This window comes from Panthera pardus, unplaced genomic scaffold, assembly GCF_024362965.1.
Source record: "Panthera pardus isolate Hobbes unplaced genomic scaffold, ASM2436296v1 HiC_scaffold_15, whole genome shotgun sequence".
NCBI lineage: Eukaryota > Metazoa > Chordata > Mammalia > Carnivora > Felidae > Panthera > Panthera pardus.
This window is the reverse complement of record NW_026526710.1, coordinates 27,159,909-27,176,139: the sequence shown is the minus strand read 5'-3', so window position 1 is coordinate 27,176,139 and position 16,231 is coordinate 27,159,909. Positions and strand designations below refer to the sequence as shown.

At 42.5% G+C, this 16,231-nt stretch overlaps 1 protein-coding gene across 1 annotated transcript in view; it reads right to left on the bottom strand.

Moving 5' to 3' along the window:
* Positions 1–14,553, bottom strand: part of AFG3L2 (AFG3 like matrix AAA peptidase subunit 2) — a 39,895-nt gene extending 25,342 nt beyond the window's left edge. Inside the window, exons 1-7 of the mRNA XM_019433870.2 lie at positions 14,217–14,553; positions 9,788–9,887; positions 9,298–9,375; positions 6,494–6,600; positions 6,203–6,355; positions 3,968–4,042; positions 256–380 (exon numbers count right to left, since the gene is read on the bottom strand). Coding sequence (XP_019289415.2) covers positions 256–380; positions 3,968–4,042; positions 6,203–6,355; positions 6,494–6,600; positions 9,298–9,375; positions 9,788–9,887; positions 14,217–14,333 — 755 coding nt within the window. The 5' untranslated portion in view covers positions 14,334–14,553. The remainder of the gene's footprint in view (positions 1–255; positions 381–3,967; positions 4,043–6,202; positions 6,356–6,493; positions 6,601–9,297; positions 9,376–9,787; positions 9,888–14,216) is intronic.
* Positions 14,554–16,231: the final 1,678 nt, after the last annotated feature.

The following is a 16,231-nucleotide window of genomic DNA, read 5'->3' as shown; positions in this document are numbered from 1 at the left end:
TGGCAATGCCATTCTTTAACAAAGGGGCTCTTTATGCTAAAATCCTACTAAAGGACGTTAATACCCCCAAACTATTGCTTAATCAAAGATAAATATAAATGTGTAGAAAAGCAGTCATGAACAAAAACCAGTAAATTACCAATGACTTAAAAGAAGTCTGGCCCAACTGAGACAGACTTGAGAATGTCGTATGTCACCTGCCATCTGGTGACAGAACACACAGCAATCCACACAGAGCACAGTGAACAGTCTTACCCGTCACTTTCAGCAATGTAGACGACAGGAACCCGATTCTCCCCTTCTATGCCCAATTCCTGCTGTAAAGTTTCCAGATTCCGCTCAAAGGTGTCCACACTGCCAATATTAAACCAGACGTATTGCTATAAAAACACAAAACAAAATATCCTAAGAATGAAGGGGAAACAAAGTTTAATTTACCAGAAGGTTCAACTTTTAATGAATTTTTCAGAAATACTGAAAATTTAGAAAGTGAAAAAAACCCCACAATAATAAAGGACTGGTTTTAGTGATGCAATGATTAAGTTTCACTCAGTGAGAGCACCTGGCAATCCTTGCAAATAAGCATTTCTTAAGCAATATTCCTTAGTGGTTCTACAATTATACACTCAAATGAAAAATCTATTAAAAGTCCTTTTCATAAATATGTGTCCTTTTCTGCTTCTTCATTTCCCACGTATTTCTCAGCTATTTCCAAACTGAAAACTAATGTGATGCAGTACTAACAGCCAAAGTTTCCTGAGCACTTACTAAGGGTCAGGCATGGCTCTTAGCCCTTTACATACACTAACTCATTCAATCTTCAGAACCACCCTAAGAAGCAGGTACTATCACCAGAAGTGATACTCAAAATCTGAACGTGAGGAAGGCACCCCACCACCCAATGAGAACAGAAGCGTCCTTCGCTGTGCCAGCTGTTACTCTTCTATTCACTTGGGTCAGGTGAGTTACTGAGGCCCTGGGGAGGAACCTATGAAGGATTTGAGGCAATGGCTACTTACCCCCCCACCCCAAAGTATTCCCCATTGTGCTAGTTGTTTACTGGCTGAGTATCAGCCCTGACTCTTACTGTCCCCATTTTACAGATGAGAAAACTACTTGCCCATGGTTACAAATCTAGTAAGAGGCTGGATCTGCACCAGAGGAGTCTGGCTCCCGAGCCAGTGCTCCTAACCAGCATGTCACACTGCCTCTCTTCTACAACCACACACGTACTTATAACAGCTCACATTTATGGAGTTTTACTAATATGTTAGAACCTGTTCCAAGCCCTATGCAAGTATTAGCAGCATTTTCTAGCACAAAAAGACTCTGTTCCTCCTCTAACCTGTAATCACTTAAAAAAAGTTTTAATCAAAACAATAAATCTATGTCATAAAAACTCAATTCAAAAGTGTGCACAGAAGAGAGTAACATGTCATCCCAAAGTCCTCCCACCAACCAGTGCTACTGAGTGCAGAACAGCACTCTGGTATTTCTCTCCAAATATCTAAAAAAAAAGATGGAGAGTAGTTTTATAACAGATATATTTTTTCTTAAGTTTCTTTAATAGTATTATATAACAGTTCTTGGTAAGTTGTTCACTGACAAACCTACAAAATTCCTGCTATCACAAGCCCAAAACAAGTCAATAATAGGTTAGCCACATGTGACTAAGCATTCCCTTACTTAACACCTACTCTCAACTGGACACTGTGCATGACTCAACATCAGACAAATGGGGCAGATAAAGAGGACCAGCAGCATGAGATTTGGGGACAAGATCTAGAGAAGACCCACCGGGGGTGGGTCTCAGCTTTCCAAGTGATTCTTACACACAGTGAAGTTTGAAAACCCCCAATGACATTCAAGATCTCATTTCAGCACTAAGACTTAAAGCATTATTATTGCCCTTCCCATCTTAGTGATAAAGAAACCCAGGCTTAGGGGAGTTGGCCATATAGCCAGTAAAGAGTAGAGCTGATCTGAAGCCTAGTCTGTCAAACTCCAAAGCCTGTGCTTCTACAGCTAACACTATAAGTAACACTGCTACTCTATAAGTAGCAGGACACCGAAAATCATCTACCCATTTCTGAAAACTCAAAATAAAGTTTTTATTATAGTAGGTATTACATGTTCTCTGGGGAAAACTACAGTAATATAAACATAAATAAAATAAAAGGCATCTGTAACCTCAACATCCAGAAACAAACACGAGTAGCAACTTTGATGCCATTCCTTCAAGATTTCATAATCCATTCCTTCAAGATTTCATAATAGCCCCTTTACTATCTTGAAATACATGCACAATTTTGAAATTGATATAAAACCTTAACCATAATATAAAGGATAAATAAAAGGAAAGTAATTTATAATAAAATGGTACAAATTTCAATACATAAACGTTTGTGCATGCCAGCACTAGATGTAAAAACTGCCCTCTAGGGAAGAGGACTGTCCTGCTGAGCCACTGCTCCAGCGGCGAGATTAAAGCAAGAGAAATGAGGAGCCCTTATTATTAACCAGGTGCCTAATGTGGGCATTTACTGATTTCCAATTTTCTGCTCTATAAACAATGTTTTGGAGGACATCTTGCATACACATCTTTACGTGCATCCTTAAGTATTTCCCTAGAATACAGTCCTAGAAGCAAAACTACTGAGTGTGTGCATACTTTCAAAACTGCTGATATACACACTGCCAAACTGTCCTCTTGAAAGGGAGTGCCAATTTAATTCCCAGCACTAAAACTCTGAGGAACAGTTCTGAGAAAAAAAAAAAAGGAGCATGGTTATTAACGAACATTTCATCATAAGGCAAAAAGAATGGGAAGTGGGGTAGAAATGAAGACAATTAAAATAACTTACTCCTAAAAGTGACTGAAATACCAAACCCGCACAACTTTAGAGACATTCCTCTTTTTGTCGACATGTTTCAGACAGAGATGGTCACCATCAGTTCTAGTTTTCTTTACATGTTGCCCCACCCAGGCAAGGTGACCAGGAAATGGTTACACAAAATCATCTGGAAGGAGGGATGCAACATGGTAAAGGAGGTCTGACCCTGGGGGAGGGCAGTAAGACAGCAGGACACCAAGGGACTAGAGATGGGCCCCCATGGGGGGATGGGAGGGCTGGGAATCACCTTGGAATCACCTGGGAACCTCATCTGCCCCACTGCTGTCCTCCCCCACAATCCCCTCAACCCAGTCTAGGATATCTGGAATAGAGTTCAAACTGGCTGGACAGGATTTACAAATTAGGAGCACCTGGGTGACTCAGTAGGTTAGGTGTCCAACTTTGGCTCAGGTCATGATCTCGAGGTGCATGAGTTTGAGCCCTGTTGGGCTCTGTGCTGACAGCTCAGAGCCCGGAGCGTGCTTCAGATTCTGTGTCTCTTGCCCCTCCCCAGCTCGTGCTCTGTCTCTCTCTCTCTCTCTCAAGAATAAACATCAAAAAAAATTTAACAAAAAAAATTTTTTTAAAGGATATACATATTTTTTTTTTGAAATGAGAAACGAAATGGAAATTAAAAGAATAAAATATCACAAAACACTTGGGAGAGATATGATCAGAACGCTTCTTAAACTGATTTGAAAAAAGCTGTCTCAAGACATACGCAATTCAGATTTAACAGTTTTTCCCTAACCGAAACAACTGTTCTCTCAGTCTTGAAAAATTCATAGATGATACTAGAATACTAAAAACTGGGATTTCACCATTTCCTAAATGTACAGCAGAACAATTACCAAATCCAACCCCAAAAAACTGACCAACTTCATAAGGCAACTACGTACGGCATGCACATTCTCCCCTGCGTGCGTTAGAGAGGCCTGTGAGTGCTGTGCTGCCCGAATCTGGCATAGCTGGTGCACAGAGCTACTGCAATGTGAGGGAATGCTTGCTTTCTGACTCTAAATCTGAAAAGTGAATTTACAGCTAATCCACATCAATTAATAAAAATCATTTACCCCATCAACAGGAGTTTTTCCTGGTATAAAAGTCACTCGAACAAAACGCTTGTTGACGACTTCCAGTCTGTCTACCTGAAATTTTAAAAAGTTAATATTCAAACATAAATTTACAGAGAAGACAGATATTCTTTTAAGCCCATTAAAATTGCACATGGTATTTTAGATGTACAAAGAACAATGATGAACAACATAAGGAGGCCCCGTTGTTTCCCCTTCTGGCTTGAAAAATAAAACATCACAAATGCTGTTGAAGCCACCAGTCACCCCCTCTTCCCAGAAGTGGACACTCCCCACATTAGGTGCTGACTGTCCCAAAGCCTGTCCTGGTGCCTGTGCCACACAGATGTAACCCTGAACATACACTCACTGTCACCTGCTTTTAGACTTTAAAAATGGTCCTGCTTGGTGTATATTCTTCTACAACTCTTTTTCCCTTCCTGTCGTATTTTTGAGGTTCATCCCTGCTGACAGGTCAGATCTGCGGGGTACTCCACTTTGGGAGCACACCCCAAGTTATTTATCCATTCTCCTGATAGACATTTAGGCTGTTTCAAAACGTTCACTATCGTAAGCAATGCTGTCATGAACATTCCTGCAGATAACTTCTTGGACACACCTTTAAAGGTTTCTCTGAACATGTACCTATAGACAGATCCAGTAAGGCTGGGTTGCAGGGTACACATACTTTACTATTCTATACTATACTATTAATAGTACATTTACTATACTATTATTTACTATTCATTTACTATACATGAAACTGCTCTCCAAAGTGGTTCTCCAATTCACACTGCACAGCAAAATATTCTATATCCTCACATATTGGTCTACATCCTCACTTGCTAACAGAAGACTTTAATTTTCGCCATTCTATGGGTATAAAATAATATAAACTTGCTTTTTTCTGTAACATCCTAACTACATAGGATTCTTAAGAACACTTTTAAAGACCTTCTAAGTTCTTTAACCCTAAGTTCTAGGTTGATCTGGAGCATGAGCCCTTTGGAAGAAGCTTGCTTTCTGCTGCCATTAAATCTGCAATGGCAGGCAGTTTGTGAGGGAGCCCTGGGTAATTCCAGGAGGAGGTGGAACAGGGAACTACCTGTTCCCAAAGCACGTCATCTGGAAAGGACTAAAGTACTCTACCCCCCATAAAACTGCTGGAACAACAGTAGACAGATTCCAAAGAACCACTAGGCCAAAAGGAGATGCCTCTATGGAGAATCTTCCCTGAGGCCCTGTCACCACACTTTGAAGGATAGCTGTAGCCCCCTCCACAACCAGACAGGAGTTACTTCTTAGAAGGCAGGCTCCCTAAAACATCTGGGTATTATACATAAATATCCTGGCTTCCATGAGAAACATTAACCTCAAAAGTGTGAGTAAGTAATCACTTCCATCCTCACCTTATTGAACAATCTTTAAAAATAACTTTTGATTTTCTATGCTACCAGTAAGTATTACTATCTTACCTTTATTTTATCAATTTCATTGAAAAGCCCAATTCCAAGAGGTTAAGTAATCTCCCCACAGTGACACAGCAGGCCTAACCTGGTTTCTCACTATCACTTCATCAATTCTAAGGTGGACATTTTTCATATTTTAACATCTGAGAAATTAGGATATGTTTGACAACTGGTATTTTCTAGTTTCACTGGCAGCTTACTAAATTTTTCTTAGGAATGGATAAAATAATGCATCTCACAGGCCACAGCATCTCAAAGATGCTGGAGTAGTCTCACTGGGTAAAGCCCAACTGGTAGTGACAAGGCTCCCAGCAGCCCTGCCTGGGCCCCCACTTAGAGCCCATCCGCTCTCACTTTCAACACTCGGAGTCACTTAGGCACCCAAGTCCAAGCTCATGGGAGATTAAGAGCCGTGGAGTCATAAAGGTGCCAGGAGAGGCTGGCACATTCTAGCAGGGGGAAGGCGGGACTGAGGACACACAAGAAAATGAAAGGAGACAGAGGACAGCCGGAGCAAGGTGAAAGCTAGGTTCTAGTAGAAGTGAAAGAAAAGGATTTTGTGGTAAACGTGGGGACAGCTGGGCCAAAACAAATAGGGTTGTTCTTCATTGCAATACTTTACAGCATTAAAGAAAAAATCAAGATGAAAACAGTAACTTTACAACGGACAAGCTGGCTAACTTAGTTGACTGTTACTTTGTCGGCCCAATCTACTGAATTTCACCTTTTGAACCACTATAAACCACCAATCCAATAAAATACTTACTACTCCTTTGGAAAGATAGTTATTGACAAAGTCCTTCCAAGTGATTTCTCTCCCGGAGCTCTTGAACAGGAAGTAAAACATGACTCCACCCCAAAACAGAGCAGTCCAGAGAAAGTACATCCGGAATTCCTTGTCATCCCATGGAAAATCACCCTGGAAAAAGAAAGAGACAGTCTCTGTGAAGAATGAAAGGTCACAATAGGATCTATGCTATATTGGACACAAATCCCTCCCAACCTCTCCTGGGGCCGCTCCAGATCCTCCAAATTAACACACAGCCGGGAATCAAACCTTCTGGAATCTGGACCACCAGTGAGAATCATCTTTCTTGCCACCTCGTTTTCCACTGCCACCAACTCCTCCTCCGGAAGGGCGCGGGGTAGCAGCTGGCTTTGATTCTGTTCATAAACAGAGAGCACATACCGCAGCACAGCAGCATTTTACATCTCTCCACAAAGTTTTCATTAATGCAGCTTAACAAAAGACTTACTGCAAAAGTTCTCGCAATAACTTGTTAATCTTTTTTCATTAAGAAGTATCTAGAGCCAACTATTAACAGCTGTGACCTCGTTGTTGGGTTATATGCTTAGAAATAAATGTAGGCTGTTTCCTTCTGGGAATCAGAAATAAGAAACCCTTTAGCATCCCTTATCACAGCTTCTCATCAACCAGCAATTCTGGAATCAGCCTGTTTTGTCATGGTGTCCCGACCACATTCGTTGTTGTACTCAAAGTTTGGATGAGTTTGAAGGAAATACTGTTTTCACTCTGTTGTAACTAACATACATGTCTTTGATGTTACTATAAGATAAGGAGGCAAAGTTTCAACGGGCACACACTAAGGGTTAGCTTCATTATTTGATAGTTACACCAGGTCCTTGTAAGGCAATCCAATCCTGTACCTCAACTAGATTTAAACCAAGCATAAAAGTCACTGGGCACAGAATAGCTATATTCCCGGGAAACCAAAGCATCAATTTTGTTGCTATTGTGGTTTTAGAACAAGTTTTGACCTTGACTGAGGAATCACAAGTATATCTAGGACTGGAATCCACATTTTTTCAAATGACCTTGACACCTTAAGATTTTACTTAATTTCTTTCTTTATGCTCCTGCCAAGTAGGAACAATAAAATGTGAATAACACCACCTTCCTTAGTATCAAAAATGAGAGTGAAGTTCCAGTCTCTGAAAAAAATCAAAACATTATACAAATCTAAAAAAAAAAAAAGACTTCCTGCAAAATAGCTTATGGCAACCGATCATTCTGCCATGAGGAAGAAAAGAGACTAAGAGCATTCAAGGAGGCTTGCCAGTGCTTTCCACACGTTATCCGCGATACTTGCACAATATACCAACAACCAGGTAAGTATACGACTATACCTGTTTTACAGATGAAAAGGTGTAGCTTAAGGAACTTGGTAAGTAACTGGAGGCAGTGTTAAGTGACACTGAGGAGTGACAGAGCTGTGACTGGAATGCAGGTAAATGAATTCCTGAGTTCCCAGTTGAAGGCACAAGGTAGGTGCTCCCATTTCCCACTCCCATGAAGTGAACACTGTTAACAGTGTTTCTTTCTTCTGTAGGCAAGGCGTGATTTTGATTAACTGACTAAAAAAAAAAAAACCCCACCTCACCCACATGAAATTAGTTTCCCAGAATCTGAAATTAGTCACTGTTAAGGGTTGAACTGTGCCCCCTGCCTCCCCAATTCACATGTCAGGAGTCCTAGCCAATTGTGATCTTATTTGGAAATAGGGTCTTCACAAAAAAAAATAGTTTAAGTTTAAAATGAGGTCCTATGGGTGAGTCCTAATACAATATAACTGGCATTCTCATAGAAAGAGTAAATTTGGACACAGACCTGCACAGAGAGAAGGCGGTGCCAAAAGACACAGGAAGAAGACAGTCATCTATAAACCAAGGAGAAAGGTCTGGAACAGATCCTTCCCTCATGGCCCTCAGAAGAAGTCAACCCTGCTGACACACAGACTTTGGGCCTCCAGCCTCCAGAACTGTGAGGCATTCGTTTGTGTTGCTCATGACACCCAGGTGTGGTAGCCTGTTACAGCAGCCCTGGGAAGCTAACACCTTTCTCCCCACCCCCACATCCTCTCAAAGAATCACAAAAACTACTCTAACACCTTCACCTACCACAAAGCGACCCCTCCATTGTGTAGGATGGGAGGCTGACATATTCACCCTCCATGATGCATACAAGGAGTTTCTGCACCAGTCCTAAGTGAGGCAGGGCCTGAGAGAGAAAGCCCTACCTGTAATGAGGCACAGCACTAGGAAACAGAGTCAAGTGCGTTTCTGAAGTTGTTTGACAACATCCCCTACTATTCCGGGACAAAGGAGCACCTATACAAAAGGTACCCAACTGGTTGTAGTTTAAAAACGGACCTACTATCATTACTCTGCCCCAAACCAAGATAAAAAGACTGCCCACCCCACCCCTGGGAAACACTGCACAAATTGCCCATGTCACCAAAGCTCCAATCAGACCACACTTGCGCTTCTCCCTTCTCTTGGCCTCGCTTTCACTCCTTGCATTTTTTGAGTATCTATTTGTTTCTCCAACTAGATCCAAGTTCATTTAAAAACAAGGGCTGAATTACATTTTTCCCTAAAAACAAAGATGCCAGCTGAAATGTGCCAGGCATTGTGCTAAATGCTATCACATGTGGGAAATGGGGACAGGAGTCTCAGGGCCTACATAGTCCCCCCCAGCCACCAAAAACACTGAACCACACCAAAATATATATCAGATAAATTGCATGTATTAGATTTCTAAGATTTTTCTCAATGATTTAGGTTACGTGTCAAATATATTTACCAAGCATGATGTAACAGATACTGACCACTCAATATCTCTAAGGTGACCTTAAATTAATTCGATTTAAAAAATGACAAGAAAATATGAACAGAAAATTAAGGTGAAATGAAACACAGGGTCTATAGAATTTTGTACGTACTTGTAACCTCTCACTTCAGAACTGCCTTAAGAGAACATGTGCTTTGTTCGGTAAAAATTATCACCAACATCATACACTAGAAAACAGTAAGTTCAAACATAGTCTTTTTAAAAGGTACCTTTTTTTTCTCCCACAACTTCTTTAGTTTCACTAGCTTTTTTCCCATTTTTTCCATTAGGAAAGTATTTTTCAAATCCTGTTAGAAAAGAAAAAAAAATACACACCCTCAAACTAAAACTCATTAGGTTTTATGTATGCGTGTTCATTTTTAAAGCTGATACATCATTAAAAAGTATAAACTATAAGTGCAACATTTCTTGTGTAGGAGCAAGTCAAGGTCTAAATAATACAGTTCAAAAAACAGAGGTGTTAAAGAAAAAAGCCTGATTTGCAAGCCAATTTCATTACCTACAAAAGTGTTATAATCAAAGGGGATACATTTTCATCACTGCAATCAGACAAAAGGAAGTAGGGGTGGGATTACTGGAGGAGACGGAAGTTCAGAGTCAACCCGAAATAACAACTATGCATCTATTTAGTAAACACCTGCTGCCAGCACATCTTTAACAAGAATGCAGAACATTATGATCCCACCTAAGTGTGCTTACCTTTTGGAGGTCGAGAACAGAATCTTTGATAAGCAGCAATTACATCTGTCAAGAGAGAATTTCTGCTGGTTGTTGCTTGGGTTGTAGCATATCGACAAAGCTGCAGCATAACATATAAATAAAAGCGTAAAGGTTATATCAAAATAAAAAAGTTTAGAAGAACTTCCTTTCCTAATATCACAAAGTGAATTAAATGTTTCTCCCTTCATTGGGTGGTTACAGACTAGCACAGCCATCACCCCCATTTAAAGAGAGGACTAGGGTTGCCTGGGACTCTGCCACTCTATTCCAGTAACCAAACCAAGAGACATTAGTATGATCCAGAAGACAAGAATACTTCAAAATCATGCCTAAGTTAGAATTGTGGCCCCATTACTATTCTCTGCCAACACATTCACTTTGGCATTAATTTGTAGCACTCAAAAGACAAACTGACACAGAAATCTGCTCCTTCATGCTGTCCCGTGGGCAGGGTCTATAAAACTGCAAGACATTCACCTGAAATTACAGAACAGTGTGGCTTGTAAATATAATACTAAATACCTCCTAGTTCCAGGAGAAGGAAGTTACAGTCCCACATCACTGATAATCCTTACTCTAGTTAACATTTGCTAAAGTTATTCGATATACTGTCATCCTGGTGAGAACGCTGGTGATACAAGTCCCATTACAGATACATCTCTGCCTTAATAACATATGTTGCTAAAAAGTTACTTTTTAAAGTAAGGTCTAGGTAAGTGAAAGTATAACATAAACATACTGAACAAGCTCCCTATTAAATTTTTAGGCACACAATTAAAAGCAAGGTTCATTGGGGGGATACATCCAAATCTGGCAATGAAAAACTTCAAGTAATCCTATCCCTTTGCAAAGTGAAACTTCATCACCAGTTTTTGGGAGGATGAACTTATAAATAGATGAAAATGTTTAAAATGAAGTTCATCTGTATTAGCATCCACCAGCATTGCTGCCTCTATGGTCTGATGAGGAAAACACAGCATCGGAAAACCACTTCACATCCACTAGGGTGACTATGATCAAAAAGACAGTAAGAGTTGGTGAGAATGTGGACAATGTGGAGAGCAGAGCCCTCGTGCACTATTGCTGGGAATGCGGAGCGGTACAGCCCCTCTGGAAAAGTTCAGCATTCTCAAAACGTTAAATGCAAAGTTACCAGATGATCCAGTCAGTCCACTCCTACCCAAGAAAATGGAAAACATATGTCCACACAAAACCTTGTACATGAACGTTCACAGCAGCATTATTCACTAGAGCCAAAAAGTAGAAACCCAAATGACAATGAACAGATACATGTGACACACTGAAGAAACGAAATATCATTCAGCCATAAAAAGGAATAAAGCACTGATACATGCTACCACATGGATAAACCTTGAAAACATTATGTTAATAAGTTAAAGACACTGGACACAAATGGCCACATAGTATATGATTCCACTCATATGAAGTGTCCAGGATAGGCAATCTACAGAAGCTGTAGATTAGCAGTTGCTGAGGGCTGGAGGAATGAATGGTTGGGGAAAAATGGAGAGTGGCTCTAACTGGTTACAGGCTTTGGGGTGATGAAACGTTCTGGAATTAGTAGCGATGGTTGTATAACCATGTGAATATACTGAAGACCACTAAGTTGTACACTTTAAAACGATTAACTCTATCGGATGTGAATAACAAAATGTCAATAATTAAAGAATGAGCTGATTTTACTTCAAATTAATATACAATTCTACACAGCAAAATAAGACAGAAACACTGACAATGATCTTGGTTGACAGCAATGCTGGTCTGACAGAATTTGAAGCTTCTGTTGTTAGCCCTCCCCGACCTCCGGGAACACTTGGCCTATGAAACAACCACTAATAATAATAACGTATCATAAACGAATAAAGTTTTCAATACCAAATCCATTAAGGGTATAGATTAAAATGATTTGTTAGTCAAGATGGACAAGGCAGCAAGTCACACTGATTCACTGGGCCATCTACTCTAGGCCACGCACTGCTAAGTGGTGGGGAGTCCCCAGTGGGGCAGGTTGGAGGTCAGAAGCAATCCTTACCTCCGGGAAGCTCAGAAGTGTAAGGGAGAGTGTGGGGACAAATCTATCACAGGATGGTATAATACATGTAACAATACAAAACCTCTAAGTATATACAACAGAGGTAGGTAGCACAGAAGAGGAAGTGATTACATGCTCAAGGGACCTAAGGATATTACAAGTAGTGACATCTAGGTCTGGAATTTGAAGGAACCATAATCACCAGGCAGACGGTGTCACAATTTTTAATTCTGTTAAAGCTGGAAATCTGAATTTTTTGACTGATGATCTTTAACACATCTGGTAGGAACTTCAGTTACGCATCTATAATGGGAGAAAACGACTAGTTCCCAGGGATGCTACCATGAGGATCAAATGTAATAACGCATGTAAAAAGCACTGTTAAAATCGTATGATGATACCTAGATTCAAATGATCATTTCCAATTACTCTGAAAGCTTTTTGAGAGTAAGTGCTCATCATCACCTTATCAAGTAGGTCTTTATGTCACCATAAAGTACAGAATTGGACACAAGGTATGTACTCCATAAATACTTATTGGCCAGTAAACCGCCTTCAGGCTCTATCTTCAAATCGTGTTGACCTGGAATACCTCTAGCAATAATCCTATAACTACTTTTAATGCTGAAGTTATTTTCTCTACAGGCACCATCAATGAAACTTTTCTCTGCTTATCTAATCCAAGCCCATTCAAAGGATAATATAAAAAAAATATCAACTCACAAGATTTAAGTTCAGAGCACCTCATTTTAGAGGATTATCTTTTATGTTTGACATTAGGAGCACTTTTTAGCTGCTTTATCATCAGTCTTATTTCTCTGAGCATAAAACCTGAGAACGGACATCTCACATCAAAGTCTTCCCCAAGAAAACTGTGAGAATCGTTCTTGTCTCTGACCTTTAACAGCAGCACAAACCTAAAGGACAAAGGCCTTTCAGACTCCCTTGCAGGTAGCACAAGAATGCCCTAATGTCCCCAGGGAATGTGTCACAGACTCCCCAATCAATCAGCTATTGCTATCAGCACAGGGGACTTCCTTATACCTCAGCGTGGAAGACTCACAGGACAACGGTGCCACTCAAAAGAGAAAGGGCCCAGACAAGATTCCTGACATAAAAACTGCAAACTCACAAGGCAGATCCCTACCTGCTCATTACAGGTCTGAGTCCAGTATTTACTAGGGACAAAAGGAGACGGCAAGATACTATGGCAAAATGGATGCAATGCAGGAAACATGAGGCCTAGTGCAGGGCAGTAGGGAGTAAGAAACAAATTAAGATACCCAAGACAGGCAACAAAGCTTCGAAGAGTAAAAATCATGAATGCAGGTACTATTAATATGCCCTTTTAAGTGGAGAGGCTGAAAGTGGTTCCTCAAGGGCATCTGGCTAGTAAGTGGCAGGTTCCTGTGACTGTCTCCAGGGCCTTAACCACCATGCTCTTTTGCCCCATGCTCCAAGGAACCAATGCAAGGTTGGTCTCTAAAAAACTGGCAGACAGCAAGAAACTGTCACTGAAATAGCTGATATCGCCTACCCATCACATGAACCTTTACTTGACAGATTACAGCCACGGTCCTGTGACAACACACTATCCTCACTCCAGAAAACGGTATTACCATAGCCCATACGTGTGGTGCCCTGTTACCACCAAGAGAGAAATAGCCTCCCACTGAGGACAGGGCTTCTTATGCAACTAAAAACATCCTCTACTCTGAAAAGGTGACGTTATTAATAATCATCGTTAGTATGTATTATCTACTATGGGGCAGACCCAGAATGCCAGCAATAGTCCCATTCAACAGATGGGGAAATGGGGGTTCAGAGATTGAGTAGCTTACCTCCAAAACCTGTGCTATCATTAAATCACGCTCAGGCTGCCGACCCTTAAAACACATGCACAGCACCTGCTTTCTATTTTTCCAATACCATGAAAGCAGCTCAAAGTAAGGCAACCCGTGCTGGAGATATAACAAATTCCTTAACGTTTGTAGGTCTCAGTTGCTTTACCTATAATATGGTTCGGCCCTGAATCAAGTCAGAGGACCCTCCCAGATGATTATTTTGAAGCTCCCTGACGCACAAATATCTGATTCTACCTGTTTTCAAAAATCCAATTCTCTACCAAGGGTCTGACACGCTGATGTGACCCACGAGATAAATGATCTGAAACGCAGGGCGTCCTGGCATGGAACACGCAGCGCACGCGGCCTCATTCACGCGAGGAAGCCGCCCCTGACGCCCGCGAGCGCGCCCAGGGGCCGGTGACCTTGACGCCCTGCTCTCCAGGGCCGGAAGCGGGCCCGAGGGCCGAGCCGGGCCGGAGGCGGAGGGCGCTGGGCCTCCGGGACTCACCGTGCGGAGGCAGGACCGCTCGGTGGGGCCCATGCGGCCGCCAGGCACGAGCAGCAGTGGCAGGCCGCGGGGCCAGCAGCCGCCCCGGCCCCACAGCCGCAGGCAGCGGTGCGCCATGGCCGCCAGCGCCGCCCGCTCGGGCCGGGGGCGCTGCGCAGGCGCGGCTGGGCGGCCGGCGTAGGGCAGGCGGCGACGGCTGGCCTCGGGCCGCGGGAGACAGCTCGGAGCAGAGAGTTCGTGAACGACGCTGCGGGCCCACAGCTCACAGGCGAGCCCACACTCTCGACGCGCGCGTCTTCTCCAGACCCCGCCCCTCCCGGCGTGCTAACGTCAGCCGTAGGGCGGGCGCTCCGGTCCAGAGCTGCTCCTACGGCTCCGCAGCGTCCTCTCTCCACCTGGGCTAGAGGCGGGGCCTAAGCAGGAGGAGCGTGGAGAGCGAGTGGAAGCCAGTGGGTAGGGCAGAAGGAAGAAGGGAGGAAGGCAGGGCTAGAGGCGGGGCTTAAGGGAGGAGTGAGGGGTGCGGGTGTAGAGGCGTGGTCTAAGGGGAGAGGCTTGGGGTGGCGGGCGGGGCGCGAGGGTGGAGCTGGAGGCGAGGCCCAAGGGAAAGGAGGAGAGCCTGCAGGGCGGGTGGGGGGGGGGGCTGGAGGCGGGGCGCAGGCTGGGGGGCGGGACCAGCCGGGAGCTGTCGGGAGGCAGCAGCCCAGGCTGCTGGGGCCCCAGACAAATGGACCTTTACCTGTCAAGGTGCGAGGCCATTCTCGACATTTTGGGCATTTACACACGCTAAGTCACTCGTGAAATATTTTATTGAGCGCCTAATCAGTCAGTGGCGGCAACGTCCAAGGCTCTGAAAATGCCAAAACACACATCCCCAACACTAGGAGAGCAGCGCAAATAATCACAAACCAGTGAGCTAAATGCAATAATAAAAGTGTTGGGACATCAAGCTTGGGCCCATCAGGAACCGTTTCAAAGAAAAATGATTCTCAAATGAACTCAGTGGAACTGCACACTGTTTCGCACACCATGACTGTGAAGTAGAGAGAGGACTTTGGAGCCAAGTTTTACATGTCCCTCTGTTTCCTATTAGCTCTACCAGTAGTATGTATGATATAAATGATAGCTAATGTTATGGATGGGGAGGAACAGGAAAGGCAGGAGATGAGGCTGAGGAGGGGTACAAAGGTGGCATCAGAAATGTCGTATATCCACATATACAGTTGGGAAAGATCTGGAAGAACAGACATTAAAATGGTAACAAAATTTCTCACCTGTCACAGTGGCAAAATCCAAAATATTGACAACTCACTCTGCGGGCTAGGCATTCTCAGAAATAACTGGTGAGCACACGGAATGGTGAAAGCCTATAGAAGGGAATTTGGCAATGTCTGCCTAAATGTTAAATGCGTGTATTCTTTAACCTGGATATTCCATTTATGAAAATGTACCCTAATGACGAGCTTGCACACATGCAAAATGCTGTGAGCACAAGGTTAATCATTACAGCATTGTTTGTAGTCACAATTATTGGAAATAAACATTCATCTGTAAGGGACTGTTTAAAACAGTGGTAAGTTTGGGGCACCTGGGTGGCTCTGTGGGTTAAGCATCTGACTTTTGATCTCAGGGTCATGAATTCAAGCTCCACTCTGAGCATGAGGCCTACTTTTTTTTTTAAAAATGGTAAATTCATATCGTTATTAAAAATGTTTTTTATCAAAGTATAATTGACATACAGTATCCTATTAGTTTCAGATGCACATGATAGTGATTTGATATTTTTATATATTATGAAGTGATCCCCATTAGTCTAAATACCATCTGTCACTATACAAAGTCCTTACAATATTATTGACTATATGCTCTGAGTGGTACATTACATCCCCATAACTTATTTATTTTATAACTGGAAGTTTGTACTTCTTAATCCCCTTCACCTATTTCATCCACCACTCAATCCTTCCCCATCTGGTAACCAACAGGTGGTTTCCTGAATCTATGAGTCCATTTCTGTT